The sequence below is a fragment of the Rhynchophorus ferrugineus genome, unplaced genomic scaffold (genome assembly GCF_030347505.1).
Source record: "Rhynchophorus ferrugineus isolate W39M unplaced genomic scaffold, kcgeb_rfMv2 rfM3, whole genome shotgun sequence".
In the NCBI taxonomy this organism is placed as follows: domain Eukaryota; kingdom Metazoa; phylum Arthropoda; class Insecta; order Coleoptera; family Curculionidae; genus Rhynchophorus; species Rhynchophorus ferrugineus.
The window spans coordinates 35618890-35644134 of NW_027472582.1; the positions used below are offsets into that span (position 1 = coordinate 35618890).

At 30.4% G+C, this 25245-nt stretch overlaps 1 protein-coding gene and 1 long non-coding RNA gene across 3 annotated transcripts; one reads left to right on the top strand and one right to left on the bottom strand.

The window, feature by feature from the left end:
- The first annotated feature begins 8200 nt into the window (after positions 1 to 8200).
- Positions 8201 to 9361, top strand: LOC143193498 (uncharacterized). The gene is made up of 2 exons (XR_013005036.1): positions 8201 to 8332; positions 9159 to 9361. It is a non-coding gene; the product is annotated as an uncharacterized LOC143193498 (long non-coding RNA).
- Positions 9362 to 14187: 4826 nt separating this feature from the next.
- On the bottom strand, positions 14188 to 24938 carry LOC143194100 (cytochrome P450 4C1). 2 transcript variants are annotated; one of them, XM_076400671.1, is made up of 12 exons: positions 24896 to 24938; positions 24046 to 24270; positions 23783 to 23989; positions 23488 to 23673; positions 23352 to 23418; positions 23169 to 23295; positions 22059 to 22125; positions 19949 to 20064; positions 19773 to 19841; positions 18599 to 18764; positions 18364 to 18543; positions 14188 to 14498 (listed from the first exon to the last, which is right to left on the bottom strand). In XM_076400671.1, exons 2-12 carry the CDS (start codon positions 24266 to 24268, stop codon positions 14335 to 14337), a joined length of 1572 nt encoding a protein of 523 aa, XP_076256786.1. In that variant the 5' UTR covers positions 24269 to 24270; positions 24896 to 24938; the 3' UTR covers positions 14188 to 14334. The 2 variants fall into 2 exon arrangements, with proteins under 2 accessions (XP_076256786.1, XP_076256785.1); XM_076400670.1 differs by having other exon boundaries at positions 19949 to 20067.
- Between the last annotated feature and the right edge of the window lie 307 nt (positions 24939 to 25245).

Consider the following 25245-nt stretch of genomic DNA (forward strand, 5'->3'; position numbering starts at 1 on the left):
TGCATATCATCTTAACTTCTGCAGACATCTGTTGGAGACACACGACATAAATACTAAGATATCTACCTTACATTTTAGAAATATTGAAGAATTTTAATTCTGGAGGAGTCAGGATAGTAGAGAAGAAAATTATTCATGAAGGATAAATGCAAAATATCCAAGCCGTATTAGAAAAATAGTATACAATTGCATTAAAAGTAACACTACATGTAGTAACATTATTAATTTCATACGTACTTTTGGTAATTAACCATTCATTCAATTAAGGTTATAAAAGTAAATGTACAGTACATCAACCGAGAAAAATTGGTAGTCGGTATATTAATGGGTTTTGTCCATCGAAAATAACAGCAAGAATTGCAGTAACTGGTCATAGTGACATATTTTAATTAAGATATCTTGTAGTAAATATTTTATGTCTTTAGGTAAAATGTGTTGACTTTGTTGAAACGCATGTAGGACATGAAGATAATATAGAATACAAAAGATTGACAAAAGTTGAAGAAACTAAAATTGGAGTTGAATTAATCGCGGGTGTTACACCTGACAGGTTTCTGCAGGATGCTAGGATAGTGAAAGATAATACTTTGAAAAGGATTAATTTATTGATTATATATTTAAGAGTTGATCTAAATAGAATCATCAGAACTTACAACATAAATCAACAAAGACATCCCAATGACCTAGTGGCAACTTCTCTGAAGGTAGCAGAGTATTCACTAGTGATGTAATAAATTATCTTTATCTTTAATCTATCTCCATCTCTAGATGAAAAGTATGATGGCCTCCGGGATGAAGACTTTGCCCTTGGATATATGAATGATATAATGAAAAACAAAATTCAAAAAGAAAACAGGGTTATTTGCATCGATGGAACCCATCATACTAATAAAAGGGATTATGAATTGATAACAGTTTTTCTAAAGGACTACAATTACACACGATTCCCGGTAATATTTCTTTTAAGTAATAGAAAAGATTAAATAATCATTGAAATCTTTTTTCGAGCATTACTGATGAAGTTAGTGGCAGCAATCAGCAAATGAATGTTCCAATGAGATTATTATGTACCTGGCACGTTATAAAAAACTGGAACATACAAGCAAGAAGTAAAATAAAATCCAAGAAGCTTCGAGATAATATGAAAAATAAAATGGAAATTATTATGAAAGAAACAAATGAAGAAAAATTTATCCAATATAAGAAAGAATATTTTAAGTATTTAGAAGAAGTGAGAGAATATGCATTTTTCAAATATCTGCAAACGTGAAGACAATTTATATATTTAAAATGAATTAGTTTTTTATAATTTTTTATTTTTTAGTTATTATTTCCAGACCAGAGAGCGTGTGGGCGCATTGTCACTGAATCAATGCCGGAATAAACACCAACATGGCTATTGAAAGTCTAAATAAATTTTTAATAAGGCAATTGTAATATGAGGTAAATGTTCATGAATTTGATAAATGTAATAAACGTTGATGAAACATGATCATAACTTAAATATATAAAAGTGGTATTGAAATTAGAAATTTTTTGTTTTGTTATAACTATGTCAGATTTGATCTAAATATTGTGATATAGGTTAATAATTGGTCTCGTAGTAATATCTGTAAATATATTTTTACATATTCTTTATCATAACGTAAATTCTTTGAATATATCTTAATATATAGTGTTGGTGTTTGGTCTTGTAGATTTTGTAAGTTTTTTCTATGAGGTTTATATAAATTGTGCTTGGAGTTCGGATAAATCACTTGTAGTATATTTTTATAAAAATAGAATGGCTGAACGTATATTAATTATATTTTTATTATTTCGTTTTATTAATTATTTTTTAAATAAAATGTGTTATTTCCAAAATTTTACAATTTTATTTATCTCCTGAACCTATTTAATTATATATTTTCGACATTTAATCTAATAGTCGTCTTAGAAGAATGTAAGTATATAAAGATGTATATACGCATGCGCAAGAGTCGGATTATTCACTGTTTTAAAATTAAATGGAGCTCAATATGCGCATGCGCTAAGTCCGGGCATAACTCAGGAATAACGTATCCTACTAAAGTGGAGTATATAATTAATATAAGATAACTGTAGCAAATTTTGTTGCAGTGTGTGAAAGATTTATGTGCATAGATATGTTTGTAATTTTTCTGTATATACACCAGCATTTTAGAGCTCCTCAAAATATATTTAAAATTATCAAGCACTGAAAATAACAGAAATAAATGGATGAAATGTGTAGATTCACATTTGCACGTCTTTCGTATAGCAACCAAAACATTCATACAGAGACCAACGAAAATTCGACGAAAGTTTTTGAACAATGGAGAATAATTATCCGAGTGTTATTATATTTAGAAAATAAAATCAAAATATTCTTGTAGACCGTTACTGAATACTAACAAGCGTCCAAGCTAGTTATTAAATATATTGTGATTTAATAAAATATTTGGAATTAATTTTTAGCGATTTTTTAATTTATCTGAAGTGAAATTGAAATTCTATTTTCATCACGTTCAAATACCATTATTTTTAATCCATCATAATGAGGGATGAATGAAATATACTAAAATGTATGTTTAATGCATTTCGTCATAATTATTCCCCAAAAACAACAATAATTTTCTAACGGATATAGAAGCCGCACTTATATAACATTCCAATAACTAAGTGGGTGTAATATGAAAATTATTAATAAATATTACATCAAAAAAGTCGTTTTATTTATAAAGTATATTTTAATTATAAACATGCAATTGATTTGTTTGCTTTAAATTCACCAATTTTACTAATTACATGAATTATTATTTCAATGCCATGATTCTGTCAGTTAATAAACAGAATTGCCACAACAGGTACGTGTATTGTTATATAACTTTTTGACAATATGTTTTTTTTGTCATTGTTACAATTTAAACTTTAGTAAGTTTCGGTTAGAGGCCTTAGTTCGTGATTAAAGCCAATATTTAGCTTCGTACAAATTTAAAGAAAATTATGGAGGAATCGAACAAGAAACGGAAATATTGTAAACTTCCCAATGTACCTAATGAAAAGCGACAAAGACTAAATTCGGAATATCGACAAGATATTGATAACTCTCCTGAAAATGCAAACTGTCCCATTTGCTTGTGTTCCACATATAAAAAATTAATAGGGTTACCAAAAAATTGTCAACATCAATTTTGTCTTCATTGTCTGAAGAAATGGTCGAAAAGAAAAAACACCTGTCCAGTATGCAGAAAACGATATGGGGCAATCATGGGTAAACTTATTGTTTATTATTTAACATCTTTGATATTACTTTTGATTGAAGTAGTTTATATGAAGGTATTATGACACTCTGACACACATATATTATGTCTCTTTAAAAATGCATTGATTGAGAGAAAATGTTTAATAAAAGCTAGAATAGTTTATATCACTTTATACAAATTTTCTGGTGACTTAGTCACCCTCTGTCGAATGAATAATATTGGTTTGACAGTGATCCAATCGTATATCCATTTTCGCACTTCTTCAGAATTTCAGAATCGTGTGCAGCCAAGCGCAACTAAAACAGCGATCTAAATAAGCAATAATCAGAAGTTGAAAGATCTGACTAGGTTTCGTCTAACAAATTTTACAATTTATTGTTTTCAAACTTTTTTAGTTCTTCGCAAAGTCCTTTTCTTTCAGTAAATAGCTACTGGCACCCCAATAAGTTTTGATTTCAAGAGACCCAGGATTATGTACATGCCTCAGTAAAGGACTCCAGTATAGATTATCAGTAAATTTTACCGTAAATATATCAAATAAGACTAAATTATGACTCACTAGCAAAAGTCTCGCCTTTTATTTTGCACAAGTGCGTAGATGGAACCACGAAGAATTGGAATCCCTTAAAAAAACTTGTCATAAATGTCAATTAGAGACAATCAGAATAATAAAACCGAATAACATTTATAATATAGAAGTAAAAGTACCTCAGGGAATCAGCAGCCTTAGTCTCACTTTTTAGAAATATTCTCTCGCTGAAAGAGCTAGAACAGATTTTATAAGTCTCACAGTAATTCCAAATCCATTGCGTTGTTTTCAGTGCCAAAGATTTGGACATATATTTCAGAACTGTTTTTCTCGGTCAACTTTGTCCTGCTGAATATTCTACTATATATAAACCAGCAAGAATAATTGAATTGAATGTAATTGGTTTAAAATAGAGAATGGAGGAAGTTAAAATAATTCAGTGCTTATATAAACCATCAGTCATGTTGCTGCAGGAAACGCATTTAAGATTCTCGAGTCCTCTTGATTGGAGGTTTCCCGATCACCCGGAAGAAAAGACATGACTTCATCAGGGCATCTGGTGGGGTTGAGATGCTAGTAGGACAAGATATAGTTCTAGAATACATACCATAAAACACAACACAAAAATAACTGATTGTAATAAATATAGATTAATGTTGACCAATCCACGCAGCTTTCACAAGAGCCATCATTGTGGCATCGGAAAATTGAACCCCTTTATTTGTCCCTTCATACGCTAAACTTTCGGTGCCGTATTAGTATAATGATTGCAAACAGGCCATAAGAGAAAGAAAAAAAGCTCTGAGTGGATTTAAAGGTAATCCCACAACAAAAAAATTCGAGTTATACAAGAGACGTTAGCTAGGAGAATGGTAAGACCGTCAAAGATTAGATCGTGGAGCTATTTCACCGGCAAATTGCACCCAGATACCCCATCTCCAACTATTTGAAAAAATATCCGAAAATTGAGTCCCCACTACCGCTCTAGAAAAAGATTCCACAATAAACTTGCACAAAAACCAAACCGAATTTCGGGAATTATTGGGAACTACTATTACGGTCTACTTTCCCTAACACCCTAACACTATCCTAATAACCCTAACAACCCTCCAACTATCACAGAAGCAAGAATAGAGATACTGACCCAAGAGAAAATGGCGTAAGAACAATCTTTATTAAAGAATTACCATCTGACCAGTTGCAACACCTACCAGAGCTCTATAACTAGATATGGACAGGTAATAAACCTGGGATAAAATAGTGTTCACCGGAAAGCTACTGTTCGGTAGCTCTGATAAGTCACTTGTGTAAACTGCCTCACCCTCTTTCTAGGCAAGAAATAAGTATTAACCTAACACCAATTAGGATACCGAAGGAGTTTTCCACCATCAATAATTTAGTACTTTTAATGAGGGACACCATTGCAGTGTTTCTGGACATTGAAAAAGCATTCGGCTCTGTCGGATGGTCAAACACCCTTGATTTTCTTGTCAAATAAAATATCGAAGGAAGAACATACCATTGTGCCCAGTCTTTCCTTAAAAACCGCTCCTTCGAAATCAGAACAAACAATATGCTGCCTTCTCACAAACTAATGGGGTTTTTGTATCAGCCGTTTGTTGTTCTTAATAGTCATTAATTCAGTCAGTCAAGTTTTCCCAAGTAATGTTAGTTGCCGCTTGTTCACTGCCGATATCATCATATGTTATATCGTACAGAGACTACAAATTTAGTGAACTCCGGTTGCAGCAATGCTTAAACCACCTTCAACTGGATAGGTGAAGGAGGATGGTTTATCTGTCTCCTCTGGCAAATCGTCTAGTGTTCTTCTGCAGGAAAAAAAAACTGTCCTAGAGTTAACGCGCTGTCATTAGACAACAACCCTATTAAACAGTGCAACAAAATTCTTGCGTCTACATTTCGACTCGAGGCTATGCTGGCGCTCTCATATTAATTGCTTAAACGATGGATATTAAAAGGTTATTGGAAAGCTTCGTTGATTTATTAGCTTCAGTTGAGGAGCCCACGGAGACCATTATAAGCATATATAACGCAGTACGTTATTTCGGCTGCTCCTTCATATAAAAATAAACTAAATATAATTCATAACGCAGCACTTATAATTGTTTTGGGAGCTTTTCACACTAGCCCGATCGACACTATATATTTCGAAGCAAAGATCCCATCTCTTGTCTCAAGACCTGACTGAAGTTAGTGATACTTCCAACTCGATAAGCTCCCTAAAAAGCCTTAATTCGGTACAATACAATCACCCAATGGGACCATTCATCCGCTAATTTACTAAAAATTTCAGAGCAATGAGAGAACAGATTATATGGGGAAGAAGAGAGAGGGGAGTCCTTATAGTGGGGCCTGATGGAGAACAATAAATTATGGGAGCTGAAGAGAGAGCTCTGCCAGGACCTAAATACTGTCAATATTAGCAGACCTAAACTGTCTATATGTACACGGCTGCATCCTTAGTAGATGTGTAAATTTTTCTTGATAAATTAGGTTTAATCACTGCATTCTACTTAATGATTTTGCCACATCAACAAAACAGTTATTTTTGTTTACACAATACTTTTAGACTCTACAATACGATATCCTACAGTTATCCTATATTATGTATATGACACAACTAAATTGTGTTCACACTCATCAATGGATTAGACTATAATTCCACATCCCAAAAGTTTGATTCAGTCACTGTAATTTTTTGAGTCACGATTCAAATCAACAACTAATTTTCAATCTATCTATTAATTGTTCATGATTGCATCATTTATCAACTTCCTCCTCTGAGTGTCTTATAGAGTTCATATAGACTAAAATATTTATTGTATACAATGCTTCTTTCTACATATTCAAACAGTTGTTGTTTGTATATCCATCTTGACCTATATGTCTATTGTAGTAATTCTTTGCCACACTACATATCATTTCGATTGGATAGAATATGCAGTGATAGGGAAGTAAAAGTAACATTGTGTTACCATATTAATAATGAATAAATATATATGATATATATAAGATATATGAATAAACATAAACTTAAAACTTAATACATAAAACCTATCCAACAGTGTGCTGCATGTTATGGTGCATCATTCATAATAATTACTGATGGTTTTCCAGGCTCTTCAACATATGTTTTTCAAACCAGAGCAAAACATGTTATGCTTTATTTCTCCATGGTAGCCATCTTTTGAAAACACTAACTCTGCCCCAAGAATAAAACCATTCGTGTTTCCAGCATGAAGAACAGTATATCCGCAATGAATCATAAATAAAATATTATGACTCACAAAATCTAATCAAATGTTATTCTAACTTTTCCCTATCTCTATCAATTTTTATAGTTTTTCCACTTTTTAATGGCCAATTTTCTTTTTTGAAATATCCAAGTCTCGTCTAGATGCACATATTGATATAACAAACCTTCTTTGACTTTATTATATGCTTTTTAAAACTATAGTTTTAATGAGTAATGTCTGAAAGTTCCATTAGATCCTGTTTTGGGTTATTTTTATACGATTTAAATCCTATGTTCCCTGACAGTGTATGGACACTGTGTAACTGACAGGGAAAACTTAAATTCCTCAAACAGTTACATATCAAAAAATGTTATTCTCATTTAATAAAATTCAATAAACTGTAACATTATAAATTTGATCTCGAATATATAGGAATATATAGGAAATATATAGGAAAAAACATGGGAATTTAGAAAGAATCAAGGTGATCTTGTTTCGTCAGCCGCTTCATATGTATCTTTTACATTTCTTGAGAGATTTTGGTCACTGTAGGCATTCAGTGCAGCTGCAACATGTTAAAAATATTTTCAATAAAACTGCAGCAAATTAATATTTAATAGTATCAATACTTAATTCTCTAATGTATTTTACTGGCAGATCCCCCTACCCATTAACTAGTTCCAGTTCGATATGTTTATGACTGACAATTTTAGTGGCTCCGGCATTTTCAATGAAAATAATCACAAATATTAAGCAGCCTTTGGAAAAGTATTAAAACAATCAAAGCGTAAGACTAATGCGTAACTAAAGTGTAATTACTAATGTTTAGAAGAACTTTGGAGACATTTAACAAGCAGGCCACGATATGAAATTCATTTCACATATTCAGACATTCAAATTCACATATTGCGATAGGTAATCATGATTACTTGAAGCCAATATTATTTTGAATAGACTATATTTTCCAGTTTATGTTTGATATGCGTTTATATGAATAATCTTTAGATATATATGTTTAAATTTAGTTACGTGTTCTAGTAACTTCCGTTAGCAAATTTATCGTGATTATTTGCAATCAAAGGAAGTAAATTTCCGTAATTGATATATTGAATATAGTAAAATCAACGTTGCGCAGAGACGCAGATTCGATAATAATGGACCGTTTCTTTATTCCTTCTCGATCGAAGTGTTAGAGCTTGTAGAGCTTACAGTTAGTAGGCTGGCCTAATGAAGATGTTGTTGCTACATTATTTTATTTTTGGCTCTTGACATTTAAGTCAAAAGTATGTAATGTTAAGATATTGTTTACTATTGTGTTAAGAATATGAATTATTACTACTGCGTCTATTGCGTTTGTCCTAATTTAAAGAATTTGATATTTTTCTTTTTATTATAATGCGCTAATACTTAATGTTTGAGACTTATTAATTAATTTATGTGAGTGTATAGATCGTTTATTCATTACTTCTTACGTTTTAAAGTGCAAACAATGATACCTACCTGTATTTTTACTGGAACATTAGAATGGCTTGCCTAGACCATAGAGTAGATAATCGATCATGCTTAATACGAGGGTTGTTCAAGAAGTTTTATTTTATTTTTGTATATTTATAGATATATAGAAAATGAAATTATGTTATGGGTATTCATGCCTTTTTATTATTCTTAGGTCATTCATTTAATGAGTAAGTTTTTGAAAAGCCCTCAAAACCTGTTTGAGCAATAATATGCTTTTTCGTAAATTGTTGTTCGCCAATCCGTTTGTTATTGTCTGAAAATAAAAAAAGTCTCTCTGCTTCGCCTGTATTTAATTAAGTAATCAGCGAATGGGGGTGACTTATAGTAGCAGGGTGCAAATATAGCAGTAGATATTTTATGAAGAATTTAATTTTTTTAGTATTGCCTTTTAAATTTTTTCGTATTAGAGGTCGCCACAAAATAAAAATATTTGTAAGATTGTTTTACACCACTCGACACCAAAAATAAAATTATGTTATGGATTTAACTAAGATGTTGATAGTGTTCTAACTAATCATCTTATTTACTAAAAATAAATCATATTTAATGTCATAAAGTACGCTCGTAGTAATCTATTTAATTTTATTTTAGTTAAAAGTCGTTATACCAGGAATCATATCAAACAGTTGCCTGTGAAGAGACCTACTGACATTGAGGGATATTTCATAGACACGAAGGCATTTCTAGAGATGATTTCCAGGTTTTTTATGAACTTTGTTGGAAATATCTTATAAGAATTTAGATTATTGTCATTGTAGGGTAAATATTTGGATGAAATAAAGGGTTTAATTAGAGTAGCATTTAATTTATACCTATATATATATGTATATTTAATTAATCTAGATGTCTCACTAACCACATTGTTAAGTGAAATATAAACACAGATTTTTCGTAGCTATGGCTGTCAGTCGCTCGATATATACCACCTAAAGAAACGACCAACGTCATGACTTTGTCCTACCTGGACAGCTTTTAATTGCAATAATATTAATTATAAGAATCGCCTATACCTTCGTCAGCCAGTTTGCTTTCTAATCTGATCTTCCGAATAGTCCCGTTTTCACCCAAATCTCAGATATAGCATACCGTGTATGAAAAGTTTTGGTTAAAAAAATTAAACAATATTTTATACATAGTCCTAGCGATTTATATATTTTTTAAATATATTTAGAGACAACATGTAAGCTTTTAAGTATAACCCATCTACTTTTAAGGACTAATTACTTATAAGGATTTAGATTATTGTCACCAGGTGGTAAATATTTGGATGAAATCATTTAAATTATAATTATATATTAAACATATTAGTTTGTAGATGATGTAATGGAATGAAACAAGGTATGTAAAATTTTCAAAAATTCTCCACAAGAAAAATTACATGGGGTTAAATTGCACTCCCTCGGTGGTCGATTCATGTCAACCCTGCTATATATAATCATACCATAAAATCGTTCATGCAGAAAGTCTGTCCGTTGGGTGGCATGTAACACTGCTCTGCTGGAAGTAGTTTCAACTTGTTTAACTTAGGTCAAAGAAATGAACCATGCTGCTGGCGAGCTGAAAACTCAGCATTAAACTAATACAATATTTTTAACAAGAAAATTGAACGGACTTCAAAAAATAAATAAGGAACTCACTAAAAATTAAAAAATAATCAATCTTAGATTTTAAGCAAAAAAAATTTTTTAAAAATATATACATAACAATCGTAATAACTAAATATAAATAGACTAAAAACGTATTTAACCTATCTACTATATGTATTTTATATTCTACTATATACACACAATTTAGCTTAATGCTTACCTTAACCTATTTATGTATTTACAATATTATTTTAATTACTAGAAATTAATCACTTTGAAGTCGGTGCCGAGCAACAAATTAAAATTGTTTTGCTCGTAATTTAATTATATGTAATTTAATTATATTATAATATGTCACAAAATCGAATAATGTACTAAATGTAATAAGTACTATATGGCACCATATTGTAATATATAGAGCGTTAACTTAATACAAATAATTTGAGAATTGTTTTGCATGGTCTCATCAGGAAGGCGCTGAGAACGAAATTTCGCTGCAGTTTATTCGTTAATTTAAATTACCATTACAGGGACCTGTAATGAAAATATTTTATTGGGAAAGCATTTCGTTGGTGATGGTTTCATACGCATCACGTGACCAACCTCTGACGTCACCTACTGGACCTACTGTTTAACGTGGGCTCCGAACCACGGTTCCAGGCATTAAGTCTACCGACTGGTGAGCAGATCATCCCAAAAGACATCCGGCCTTACCCAATATGGTTACTGTCGTGACAGATCATTTTTCTTATCGGATTTTGTACTCTTGGTTAATCACAAATATTAGACAATCACAAATATAACGATCATGTCCCAGTAGGATTCGCACCCGCAACTATTGCAACATCAGGAGTACCGTCCTGCCACTTTTACCACTTCCCTAACCAAGCCGAAAAGATAATAGATTAATATCGATATAAAAATGATTGTAAATAGTTGTAAAATATTTGAAAATTAGATATAATGTTAATTTCCATACAGTTAAGGAGCATTAATTTCAATCCGAATAATATTTAATTTCATAGCTTTCATTAATATAGATTATTATTTTTAATACAGATCTTAATTGGTGATTGTTCCACATATATTTCCCTGCAGTTAAATATTTTATTACCAGCATATACACAGAGGATTCCAAAAGGATTTATTTTACGCTTTACTTTTACATTACGCTTATAAAATTTAGTTCACATCTAACAGTTTACTCAATCTTACTCAATCTAATTATTTTCTTTTGTTCTTAGTTGCATTAAATATGTCTGTATATTTACATTTCTCGTTATTTTGTATTAACATGTACAATAGAATAAGAAAAATATCTTGATTTTGTTTGTGAAAGGTGAAAGGATGAGCGTAAATATTTGGCGCATGTGCACAATATTCCATCATTACCTGCGGTTTAGCGTATTCTCGGATTACTTAGGACATCAATTAGTCTAAATCCGGCACAGCGTAGATCAGTTAGAGTTTGATTACATGAAATAATTTTGTCATATTGGTATATAAGTAATAAAATTGTTGGTTATTTTTTTTTGCTTTTCTGTTTTTATTTCACACAAGGCGTCCTGTTTTCCTTTCCAATATGACGAATATGTTTATTTTTATAATAAGTCACTATAATATACTTAGTGTTAAAATTAGTAAACGTTTAACTTACAAGCAAATGTAATACAATGAACTTTTCAATATATCTATACTTAAGTAATTGATAGGGTGATGATGAAATTTCGTTCTAAGGTTTTCATTTAAGCTGAATTTCAGTAAAGTTGAACTTCATATCATATTTAATGACTTTCATTTATTTTATTCATATTGTCAATATAAACTTTGTTACTGCAACTGTTATGATATATATATATATATATATATATATATATATATATATATATATATATATATATATATATATATATATATGTATGTATATGTGTGTATATATAATAGAAACTAAAAGTACGTATCATTAAACTGAGAAATAAGTCGTTAGCATTTTACGAGAATTAAAATTTTGTATGGATGCTCTTTAAAAATTATTGTCTTCGTATAAAAAGTTGAATTTTTAATTTCATTTATGTGTACTCCTAACATTTAAGAATTGTGACACAAATATAACGAAAAAATATAAACGAATAATAAATAATATAATATATAAAGGAATTTGGAAAAAAAATGAAACTTGTGATAATCATGTTTAATCTAAGAAAAAGTAGTGGATCAGTTTAGGGAATAATTTTATATTCTTTATACATTGATTTATCATATATTATATGTACTGACAGTCTGTCCTTGTTAGATACAATTACAAGTCTACCCATAGGGACGCCTGAGATTTTAAATTTAATATTGCCACGTTGCCAGTTCATGTAAATTACAAAACAATTTTATTTATATCAATTAAAAACTTTTTTTAATAATAAATAATAAAGTTAATAAAATATACTATATTAATTAACTAAAACAATTAATGTTATCTTCTAGGTAACACAGATTTTATAAAATAAATGGGCAACATAATAATACGTAGAAATCAGATCTGACAAACTAGCTACCAAAACTTTCTGATATTAATGGAGTCCATATAGGCTGCTCATGTCTATCTCAAATGAAAAGTCTAATTTTATGTTTTTTGTACACATAGATGGCGCTACTAGAATTAAATCCATATGTTTTTTAGCCTAGAAAAAAGTTTTTTAGTGTGCCCTAACCCTCAAAAGATGCGTGTATAAATTTGACAGCTGTCGGATCATTAGTTTGTAAATTATAGCATTTTGAGTGAAGCAACTTTTGTTGTTGTGAAAAAAATGGATACAAAGAAATTTCGCGTATTAATAAAATATTGCTTTTTGAAAGTAAAAAATACAGTTGAAGCAAAGACTTGGCTTGATGCCGAGTTTCCAGACACTGCCCCAGGAAAATCAACCATCAAGGATTGGTATGCTAAGTTTAGACGTGGTGAAATGACCACAGAAGACGGTGAACGCAGTGGACGCCCAACAGAAGATGTTACCGACGAAAACATTAAAAAACTCCAGAAAATTATTTTGACTGACCATAAATTAAAATGGAATGAAATAGCAAACGTTCTAAAGATATCAGCTGAACGTGTTCATCATATCATTCACGAATATTTGGGACTTTTGACCAAAAACAACGATGAGTTGTTGATTCGGAACAGTGTTTGAAGATGATGAAGCGTAATAAGTTTTTAGCCGAGTTTTTGCGTCGATATGTGACAATGAATGAAACATGGCTCCATTATTTCACTCCGAAGTCCAATCGACATACATCCAAGTGGACTGCACATGATGAACCCGCTCCAAAGCGTGGGAAAACGCTCGGCTGGCAAAGTTATGGAGTCTGTATTTGGGATGCGCATGGAATAATTTTCAGTGACTACCTTGAAAAAGGAAGGACCATCAACAGACTATTACGTTGCGTTATTGGACCGTTTGAAGGACGAAATCGCTGAAAAAGGGAAGAAAAAGAAAGTGCTGCTTCTCCAAGACTAAATCCATGAAAATCCATGAATTGGGCTTCGAATTGCTCCCTCATCTACCGTATTCTCCAGATCTGGCCCCCAGCGACTATTTCCATGTCTCAGATGTCAAAAGAATGCTCGCTAGGAAGATATTTTCGTCGAATGAAGAGGTGATCGCCGAAACTGAGGCCTAATTTGAAGCAAATGTCAAATCGTACTACAAAAATGGTATCGAAAAATTGGAGGGTCGCTATAATCAGAGTATCACCCTTGAAGGGAATTATGTTAAAAATAAAAAAAAAATATTTTGGCAAAAAAATATGTTTTACTGTGGTAAGCCGGGGACTTTTTAATTGGCCTGTTAAATAGCATACAGATAAAATCATATGTCTGATATTGATGAGATTTTCACCCATATCATTGATGACATAAACATCAATCGCTTGGACCATCCCAATAGAAAAGCCTTCAAATAGTTTTATTTGCAAATGCCACGTCCCCACCCCATATTCTAGCAAATATAAAATCATAAATATACGAAAGTAAAATAAATAGGTAAAGTAAAATAATTTTATAAAAGGATACATTGTATTAATTATTAACAAAATTTTTAAAACTAGGATCTAATTATTATGTATTTACTATTTCCATCAAACATTCTAAGGACCATCCCAAAATAACACCATCTCGAAGGAGGCTATTACTATTTTCTTGATTCGTAATACAATTTATAACCATTAATTGGGCGGGTCATAACACTGCATTTTATATCAATCTCCTCTATAGATTTATAATCAGTAAATACTTTATATCTGCGTAAGATTGTTGCTAATATAACTTTCATAGTCATCATTGCGTATCTGAGTCCTGAAATAAATAAAGAGAATATATTTTATTTTTAAGTATTAATTTGCATAATATTTTAATATTTTTCTGTCTACATAACATATTTGGCCTCCTGGTAACAACCAAATTTTAATTTAATCCAAGTTTGGATTGCACGTAAATGCGATGAACAAATCTGATATACCGCAAGCATGCATATGGCGTAATATACGCGCTACCAGTATTGTTGATAGCAATTTCTCCATCGCGGTAACTGATGACAATATCACGCAAATGCATGTAGTTCTCAGAACAAATCTTGGGTTGATTAAACTTGATGTAAAGTAACCGCTCACAATGCATTAACTTTTTGTTAATTTTTGCGCCTGAACAACAGAAATATAAATAAGATTCAAAAAAATTGTATTTAAAAAGATAAGCAAAAGTGTTTATACGTTGTACCTGTCATTGAGTTTCTTTGTTTATTGTTTAAATAATTCTTCTTTGTTCCAATATATCAATGGATATTGAAAAGCGTCAATAAGAAGAAATATTTAACTAATTAGGGGTTAATATTAACGGTAGGCGCATAAAGAAACCTTTGGAAATGATAAATAAATATACAAATTGATAGAAACTTACCCAAAAACCGTTTTTTGTTTGTGATTTTCTGCATTAACGAGAAAAATTAAGGGATCAAGTGTAGAAAGTCACGAAATGAGTCAGACAATCTACTTACATGGGCTTCAAATCAATATGTGCATTTAAACAACATCAACTCTTCTTCAAACATTCTTCGCTAAATCTCGCCACAGTTGGCGGTCGGTCGCAGGTATTCTGGTCTCAAACAATATTAATTTGTCATTTTTCATATCGCTTTCTGATATTCATCGGGGTCTTTTTCGGAGCTGTAGAATACTAGCGCATCAACATCTGTATTATATAATATACAAATTGACAATTTGATTTAATGTAAAACACCTTAAGAAGTTTAATAAGTTTTAGGAAAACATGTTCAGCTTCCAAAGCTGCCAAGGCCGGTGTAACAAACGAAAGTAAAGTGAAAATTAATATAAACGACAATAGCAAGCTTTCTACATCTATTACATCTCCATCAGTTGGCGCGAAGTCTTATCTAAGCAAAATTGATTAGATCAAAAATCCGCTTGTTGTCGGATTATTCTCTTCGTGAGCTGTTTGAAATCTCATTGGTATCTTCATAAATACCTTCACGACAATTTATAGGAGACTTATACTTCGGTAGTTGTTTACTTGTTTCACTTGTACTCTGTTTACTATCGCCTTTATTCCGGATAATTTAACGATTCTATTGCGGTTTGTAATTCATCCAATATTGACTTGTCATCAGGAAATAGAGTTTCTGGAATGTTAATTACTGGTGGATTTGCTAAACCCTGTGATAGGGTGGGTTATAATTATAGAGTTGCATGAAGAAATTCCTTCATCGATCGAGATGTACATCATGTTACTTTACGAAGGTTTCATCTATTTTTTAAATGTTATCGTTGGTAGATTTACTCCTGTCGTTCAATCTCTCAAGTGTTTGTTACAATTCTGGATATTCCGGTATCGATGTAGAAACTTCCAAACCAGTGACCACACCATTTCGATTCGCTTCCATTTCTAGTTTTAGCGTTAACTAAAATCTCTATTTAATTTTCGGTATTTAGTGAGATCAATTTCTACCATTGTTTACCATTCTTTCATTGTTTCAGATATTTGCTTTTCTAGTATATTAATATCGTTAGATTTGAAACTGTTTCTAATGGTTTGGATTCAATATGCGACATTTTACACTTTTCCCATTGGAGCCGTAGCTGGACTATTGGTAATGGGAGGTAATGGTTAAATCCCAAATCAAATTCTGGCATCGCCATTACATCGTTGGGAGTCGAACAAAACCGGGAATTAATTAAAGCATAATCCAATACCGCTGAATCGATGTGTTAAAGTAAATATTTCTTCTTTAGTTAAAAAAAAAGAATATGTGTTAAGTACAATAATGAAATGTTACTAGTTTCTAGGAACTTTAGAGTTATGTAGTTGTCAGATATATAGAAGTGTGAGTCAAAAGAGAAACCACGTTGTACGTTGTTGTTGTCTGTTATTATATTATATATTAATTCATTAGTTCGTTTATATAGAGTCTTCAACTGTTTAGAATCAACTGTATTAAATAAAATATTTATTAAAACCTATCTCAGTATAACAATTAATAACCGTAAAACCTCAACACGTTGCTTTCTGGATTTCGAGGAAGATTTCGAAGGGAGCTAGAAAACACTATTATCCACCATAAAATTATTTAATGAGGCAAATGACAATAAACGTAAACTATTGTAGTTTATTTCTCTATTGCCAATATTTATCAAATCTTCTTCCCAGCCAACTCTGCCTGAACCTGTATGCGCATCGAAATCTCCATTCAACCAGCCGTATCTGAGCTTTTTTCAGTAGATGTGTACACTAGACATTAGTAGATATATGTGTTCCTACCACACCGTTGGTGCGATCTGATTTAGGCTGAAAACAGTAAAGAATTATTTTATCGACCATGAAAACGACACTTGCTGATCGCTGGTCACAACCTGCATAAAATAAGGGTGCGCTGTATGGTAATAATAACAATACTAAACATTCTGACTATAGGAGGCGGTCTTTAATTTAATTAATGTGAAGACATTTTTTAAATATTCTTAGGAAGAAAAGTTGGGATTTAAAGGAAAAGGTAGGCCATTACCAGATATTATTATTGAGAAAACTGGTGCAAGTAGAGGGAACAGTTACACCCCTAAATTTAATAGAGACATTTATTTAAAAAATGAATGGATATTCACTTTTCTTTTCGGAATAATTTGCAGAGTAGTGCAGTAATTTTCCTGAGGATAAACTTACTTCCGTATGTTCCTTTTATCCCACACTTGATAAAAAACGATTACAAACTGAACTGTTACTTATTTATTCAAGAAATGATTGCAGAACAATAAATAGTGTACTACCTTTCAAAAAATTTTAATAGCAAACAATCTAGGTGACACGTTGAAGGAGACTAAACTATAAAATCGTGGTAATAACTCCCATGACAACAACAGGGGCCTACACGTGTTTCTCAACACTAAAGCGCATCAAAATATCTCTCATAAATTTAATGGCCGCATATTGTTTAACAGCTCTTTCCATGCTATCTATTGAGAAACAATTTAACTCCGGGATAGACAAACTTAATGACAAAGTGATTACCAAATTTGCGAAAAGAACGTAGGATGGACTTAACTGATAAAAAATAGGTAAGTTTTTTTGCAAAAATTGCAGAACACCTTTCGACATCTCGACTTTATGTGTGATTTACAACTTTCATTAATAAACCTCAATAGTAATCTAATGATATCACACAGAAAAATTCCCTGTTTTTGGTCATTAATGTCAAAATCGCCGCCATCTAAATTAAAGTATGCAAATAAAACAAAATAAAAAAAATTAGAACTCACGTTTATGGCCAAAATTATAAAATTTTATTTCAGTTTCATATATTTAAAATTACCAACGACTGGTATGGTTGGTTATGAAACAATAAAATGAAGTAGAAAAAATGTAAATGTTACAAGGAAACTAATGTATAGTCTATTCAAAGTAGCAGTGAACTCACTTCATCTCAATTTAAGATGTCAAAACGTCGTAACGTTGCCGCATTTAACTTTGACTTTTAGTTTATTTTAGCTTATATATTACAAGGATTCTAATGCAAATATAATAATGAAACAAACATATTATAAAATACCATTTATTTTAACATTATAGTTCACTGTTCACTGTTCGCTACTTTAGATAGGCTATATATCTTGTATAAAAAATATTGAGATATATAAATAGATTTTATAAATCTTACCTAAACAATTTCTGGGGCCGTAAGAAAACGGTACATATGAGCCTGGTTTGATTTTTGCAGCATTTTCTGGAAGAAACCGATCTGGATCAAATTTCAAGGCGTTAGGCCAATATTTCTCACTCCTGTGTAATCTTAGTACTCCAAAGCAGATCGATCCGCCTTTCGAAAGTACATGATCGCCTACATTTCAAATATAATTAATGTTTTATCTATTAAAATACCGAATGTTTCATACCAACATTAATGTCACCGTCCAAAGTCCTAGCCAAAATGGGACCAACTGGAAATACTCTAAGTGTTTCTTTAATGACCCTTTCTAAAAATTTTAAATGTGGCAAATCATCCACACATACATTTCTCTCAGGGCCTACCACTTCTAAGATTTCAGCTAATACTTTTTCCTAAATAAAGAAAAAATTACATTTATTAAATATATAGTATACAATGCCGAACAACAATACCGCATATTTGTTATTAAATTTTTAGTTAGCGTATATGTAATGACTTAATTTAATTAATACTAAGTATTCTAGGTTAAAGTAATGTGCCAGCTAATAATGATGATCTTTCTATTTACCAAATAATTATGTAACATTATGTTAAGTAATTAAGTATTTCTTTATGCAAATGTTTTTAACGATTATCTTCAGTCAAGTTTGAAATATATATTTTTTTAAAACTCGTTTTGCATAACGACATACTCGTCATTAACTTTTTTCAATTACGCATGTATAACTATGAACGGCATTGTTGAATCGGCAGTTGCCTAGTAAACTGTTTACCTCATGTTTCATTGATCATCACATACCGATGCAAAAAAATACTTAACATGTCAGAACAGCGATATAAATTATCGGATAGCTATAGCTAATTATTATTACTAAATGTCAGTTTTACAACACAATTTTAGTTGCTGGTTTTCAAATTTGTTTAATGATTACTTTTTCACTTTAAAAGTTATTAATAATTATATTATATTATTAATTTTTTTTTCTATAAATTTCCCATCTTTCTTGAAATTTTAATCCCATTTTCTTGACTTTGAAACCTTTTGCCAGCCCAGCAATACAACATTTGAACAAGTAGAAAAATAATTCTCAATAGATACTTGACAATAGATATTACTGATCAAAATATACGCAAGTATATAATAGATTGCATGATGCCATTTATTGGCCACTTTCACCTATTATTTCACAATTTCTTGACAATTTTGGCAATAATAACTAAAGTATTTAGTAAATATTAATTATACTTGAAGATAATACAAATAAGTATGAACTTCTCATTAATAGAAGAAAACAGTAGGCAACAACGCAATAAAGATTAAGTTCAACTATGCTAAGAAAACAATAATTTAACATATATTTGCGATCTAAAATTATATATATTATTTCAAATAATAATACCTGTATATCTTGATGCATGCCTAACAAGACTAATGCAAATGCATTAGTGTTAGAGGTAGTGTCCGAGCCCTAAAATGTTAAATTATCTTAATCAATATAGTGATATTTGCTGTTATTACTAAATGCTTCAACTCTTCAAATGATCTCATATTGAGAAATCAAAAAGCTCTACCTACCGCTCCCATTAAAGTAATTGTTTCATCTACTATTTCTTCATCAGTAAAGTAACTTTTGTTATCTTCATAAGTAACCTTCAGAAGCATGTCAATAAACGTTAGAAGCTTACGCCCTTCTGCTGAAACATTAATGATATAAACAATAACAAACTATATACATATTATATATAGTATCAACACTGTCCATGTTGATACTGACAAATTGTTAGTTTCAAACCAGCGCTGTAAGAAAGTATCACCCTTAGATATTGCAAGATGCAAAATCAACCAGTCAAACGTACATATCTCTCATAATTTTGTTCTGTAATTGGTCATATTCTACTTAAATCCACTCTGTCGTATTATTTGTATCATAAAAACAGCGAGCTATTAATCTCCCTCGGCACATCCAGAATCCAGAAAGTTGTTACACCAAGGCAACCCTACGGCACTATTAAGTGTCTACTCTACCTGAAGTAAATTTTAGATATACAAATAAATCTCTTTTGTTAGACATATCGCACATTTAAATATAGGGACTTTATGTCAATATCACAAATTTCGTATCAATATCTTCTATACGAATTCTGTTATGTTATTCTTTTAATTTGAAGAAATCTGCAGATGAGATAAAGTGATTGTTTTTAGAAGTTCATTCAGTTGTTTTTAAGGAAGGATTTCTTAACCGTAAATTTAACATCGAAATTAAAATATGAAGTAGAATTTGTTGGAGTAATATAGGGTGTTAACTTAAAGGGCGCCACTGGATAATATTTGGCGTAATCTCACCACTGCAGGCATTGAGAACATTTTTAAGCGCTTGATTGACTAATTTGAACTGTCCTCGCAAAAGCATTTTTAATTTATTCCGTTTCTATACCGCGTTTATTTATTTTGGGTGCATGATATAAAGAAGAGTGTTAACATTTTTCTATGTCTGAGTAGCTGAAATATAGTCAATATTAATTTAATGTAAAGCATCCTCAATTTAAGAACGGTTGTGTATATGCTCCAGCTCATTTTCAGAAATGTATCGGTTTTTACTCTTTTTTTTTCTGTTCATAATTGCTCTTACCTCGTATATGTAGAATTATTTATATGCAGCATTTATATACAGAATATTATATGCAGAAAGCTAAACCATCGCCTAGTTTTTATCAGCAAATTGTATTGGTGGTGAAAATGTTTCCCAGAATATCAACCCAAAATGGGTTTAAATGGGATAATACTAGAATTATATTGTAGATAAATGTATTTACACTCAAGAGTGTAATAATAAGAGTTTTAATATAAGGTCATTTTAAAATATGTGTTGATCAAGATACTGAATAAATTGGCTTAAAGCAACTTAACCAAGATTTATGGGATTTTTCTGAAGAGTTAGAAATATACACCATTCTGCTGAAGGAATGATATGAAAGATGTGGAAATGTCGTAACTAATTATGTACATGTTGCATGTTTACACCCAATATGTTATACAACTCGTTATAAAATGATGCTCTATTTCGCTACGGTGGCCAGACGTATTATAAAAACAGTTAACGTAAAAAAAGGCGAAACTTGATGAATTTGGGCTTGCAAGATGATTTCCGAATGATAAGACGGTAAGAAAACAAAAACTTGCATAAAGCAGATTTGCGTCCTCGAATCTCCAATTGGGATTACTTGTGTTACTTGAACAATTAATGTTCAATTAATAAAGGCTTGATATTCAACGAAATACTCCTTTAATACAGCTTCAAATAATCGAGAAGTCGAGGAAGAAATTTTTTATTATGAAAAATCGAAAGAGTAGTTTCAGTTCGAAAGTTCAACAGAAATGCCACTCATATTGGGTCTTTGGTGCGAATCACATCGTAGAGGTATACCATTATTTTCGGATTAAAGCTTTTATTAGGTTTTAATTTTTATTGTGTCTAAAGATTGCTGATCAAAAAAATTAATAGATTTTCTTAACCCCTATGTTTAATTATAAAACATTGATAAACCTGACAGTGTATATGCCGTATTAATAAAACATATGAATATTTCTTTGGACATTTACTGACTGACTATTTGACTATAAACAAATTATAACGAGCGAATATTAAAATTTAGAATTATTGACTTAATTACTAGAGTTTACTTACCTGCTTCATAATATATATCCTTATTTTTCTTTTCCTCTTCCATTTGTTGTCTTTTTTTGACAATAATCTATAAAAAATTGGAATAAGTTTAATAACAATTTAATAAATACGATAATTTAACAAACATTTATGTAAATATTTTAAACTTAATAAAAATTGTCCAATGTTAATTTATATAACATATTGTTTATAACAAAAGTATGTGTAAGTCACACAAGGGCTAGTTTTATTACATTCACCGCTTTTTCAGTTAGTACTAACCTTTAAAAAAAAAGCTGTTAAAATTTAATGATATTCTACTCACAAGTTTGTGAGTTATTGTGCTAAGAGTGACACCACATATGTTATTTTCAAAACAATGGATCAAAAATAATTTCATATTTTAATTTAACACTGATTCTTGATGGGAAAAAATACCGTTCAAGCGAAGCAATGGCTTGAAAAGCGTTATAGGGAATCCGCTCCATCAGAAAAAAAATAAAACGTTGGTTTGACTTGGTGACAAACGCGGTTCTAGAGACATGGATGGTACAAGAACGCAGTGGATATACAAATGAGGTGGTAACACCAGAAAACATCAAATAAATCCACAAAATCGTTTTGAAAGGTCGAAAAGTGAAGTTGAGTGAGTTGGCTAACATCGTAAAAATATTAAAAGAACGTGTATTGCATGAGCTTTTGACTATGAGAAAGCTCTCTCCAAAGTAGGTGCCTGTTTGCTCACTATTGACTGAAAACAAGAACGTGGTGATAAGCGGCAGTTTTTGGCCATGTTCAAGCGAAACAAACCGGAATTTTTGCTTCGATATGTGACAATGGATGAAAATCAAAACGCTCGTCACCATAGTGGACAGCAACTGGTGATAATCCTATTTTGAGGCAAAAGATAAATCGTTCTACAAAAGTGGTATTTAAATGTTAGAGCGGTGCTGAAATTATTGTGTGGCTCTTGATGGAGATTACGTTAATGAATAAAGCCAATTTTTAAAAAAATTACCGAATTTTTTTGTTATGTCCGGGACTTTTCACCCCATGTGTTAAATAATTACGTAAAGTAAATAATTATATAGAAGTATTTTGTTAGTTTTAAATTAAATTGGTGTAACTTACTTTTCTTGTAAATGATCTAGATTTGTTACATAAATCTAAAAATTCTTTGCCTAATGCTGAATTGCAGAAAATAATATCAATTTGATAATATATATTAAATATCCTTTCTATTAATATTTCCAGAGCTCTACAAATTATCATTGTTTTATTAAAATGGCGTATAATAATACAAATATATACGACCTCACTATCCAATGGTTAAAACTGTCCCCTTCTGGTTCTGTGTCTATGTTAACTCCCATTGCAGTGTCTGGAATTAGATATATTATATATTCATCCACTTGTCTAAGATAAATTATTTTTACAAAGTATTACTAACCGCAAATTGTTTTTAATGCATATCGGGAAAGGAAATCATATAAATCAACATCTTTTTTCTTTTCATACTGTCTCATAAATTGAATTAGTTCATTAGATCGTTGAACAAATACTCCCATAAAACTATTTAACATTTGTGAATTGAAGGCTGGTGTAATAAATTTTCTATTTCGTCGCCATTTTGGTACTGAAACAAAATATACCATAATAAAAATATCCATTAAATCATACAACAAAACATTTATTAAATATCATATATTTAGGAAAGTTATTACAAAATGGTATATAAAAATTACTTGATTTTTGACTGAAAAGTCCACCTCCGAATAAATTATCACCTAAATTATAAAAAGGTTCTTTTCTCAATGCATGTGGACTAGTGAAAACGATATCAAATACTTTAGCGTCTGCAGTACAGTAGACTAGTTTTGTTCCAAACCACACTTTGAAAATGTTTGCAGAATGATATTCAAGAAATAAACTATCAATACATTTATAAATATCTAAAAACAATGTAAATCACTTGATTGCTTAAATATATAGTATATCATTTATGCACCTGAAGCTTGTCCTAGAAATCTAAGGGATGAGCCAACAATTGGCAATCCATATGGTCCTGGTAATTTGCTAGCAGATTTATATAAATTTCGTCTACCCCACAGAAATTTGAGTAACCAAAATAAAACTATAAAAGTGATTGAAATGAGATATAATTCATAACTAACTAACTTTTTGGGTGTATAAAAAAACGTTAAAAGTCGATTTGATTTAATGGTATCCATAGCTGTAATTTAAAATATTAAAATCAGCATTTAATACGTGATAAAAGTGAATAATTAGTATTCAACGCCCATGTCAAAATATACTCAAATATGCCTATTATATTGAGCAATATTTACATAAACACAATAAAAATACCAAATATTTACATTTAAGTATATTATCACGTTCAGTTAAAAATCAAAAATAAGTGGAAATATCAAAGTGCCAAAACCAATAACAAATTAAAATTATAAGTCACTATATTTCTATAAAAAACTTTCATTCATATATTCTAACAAAAACCAAATTATATAAAACTTAATTTTAATCTGGGTTAAAATAAGAAAATACTTTTTTAATTCTTTACCAACAATCATTTAATAACACATTTTCATCTTCAGACAAGATAAAAAATATATTGTGCGGTTCTAATTAAAAACTCTGAAACAAATTGATTGTTACGCATAATACAGACATTTAGGCATTTTAAATTAATAATCATTTTGCCTGGAATTTGCTGAATTTGTTGCAGAATAAGTTACAAAACAATTTAATGGTTATTTAAAATTGGCAGAATTAATCAATTATAGTTTCAAATAATTTAAATTATATTCACTAAATAGAAAATTATTCTAAATTTGACTTACTTCTCTAGAATTATCAATAATGCAAATACTTCATAGATCACTTACTATAATATGACGCCAATGATGTTATTTGCTAGTATATGTTATAATCAATATCCCCACTACATTTTTTTACTTTGCTCCTTAAGGCATATAATATTCAGATATTTTTTTGATATATCTTTTTTTTAACTAGTTACAACTGTTAGATAACTATAACTGTTAGAAACATAATCATTAATTATAAAATTATCAAAAATTATTAAATTGATAATATAACAGCCTTAATATAACATTAATATGAGTTAAATTATAAACTATGTTATAAAATATATTATAAAACTATATATAGAGTATATATATGTAACATA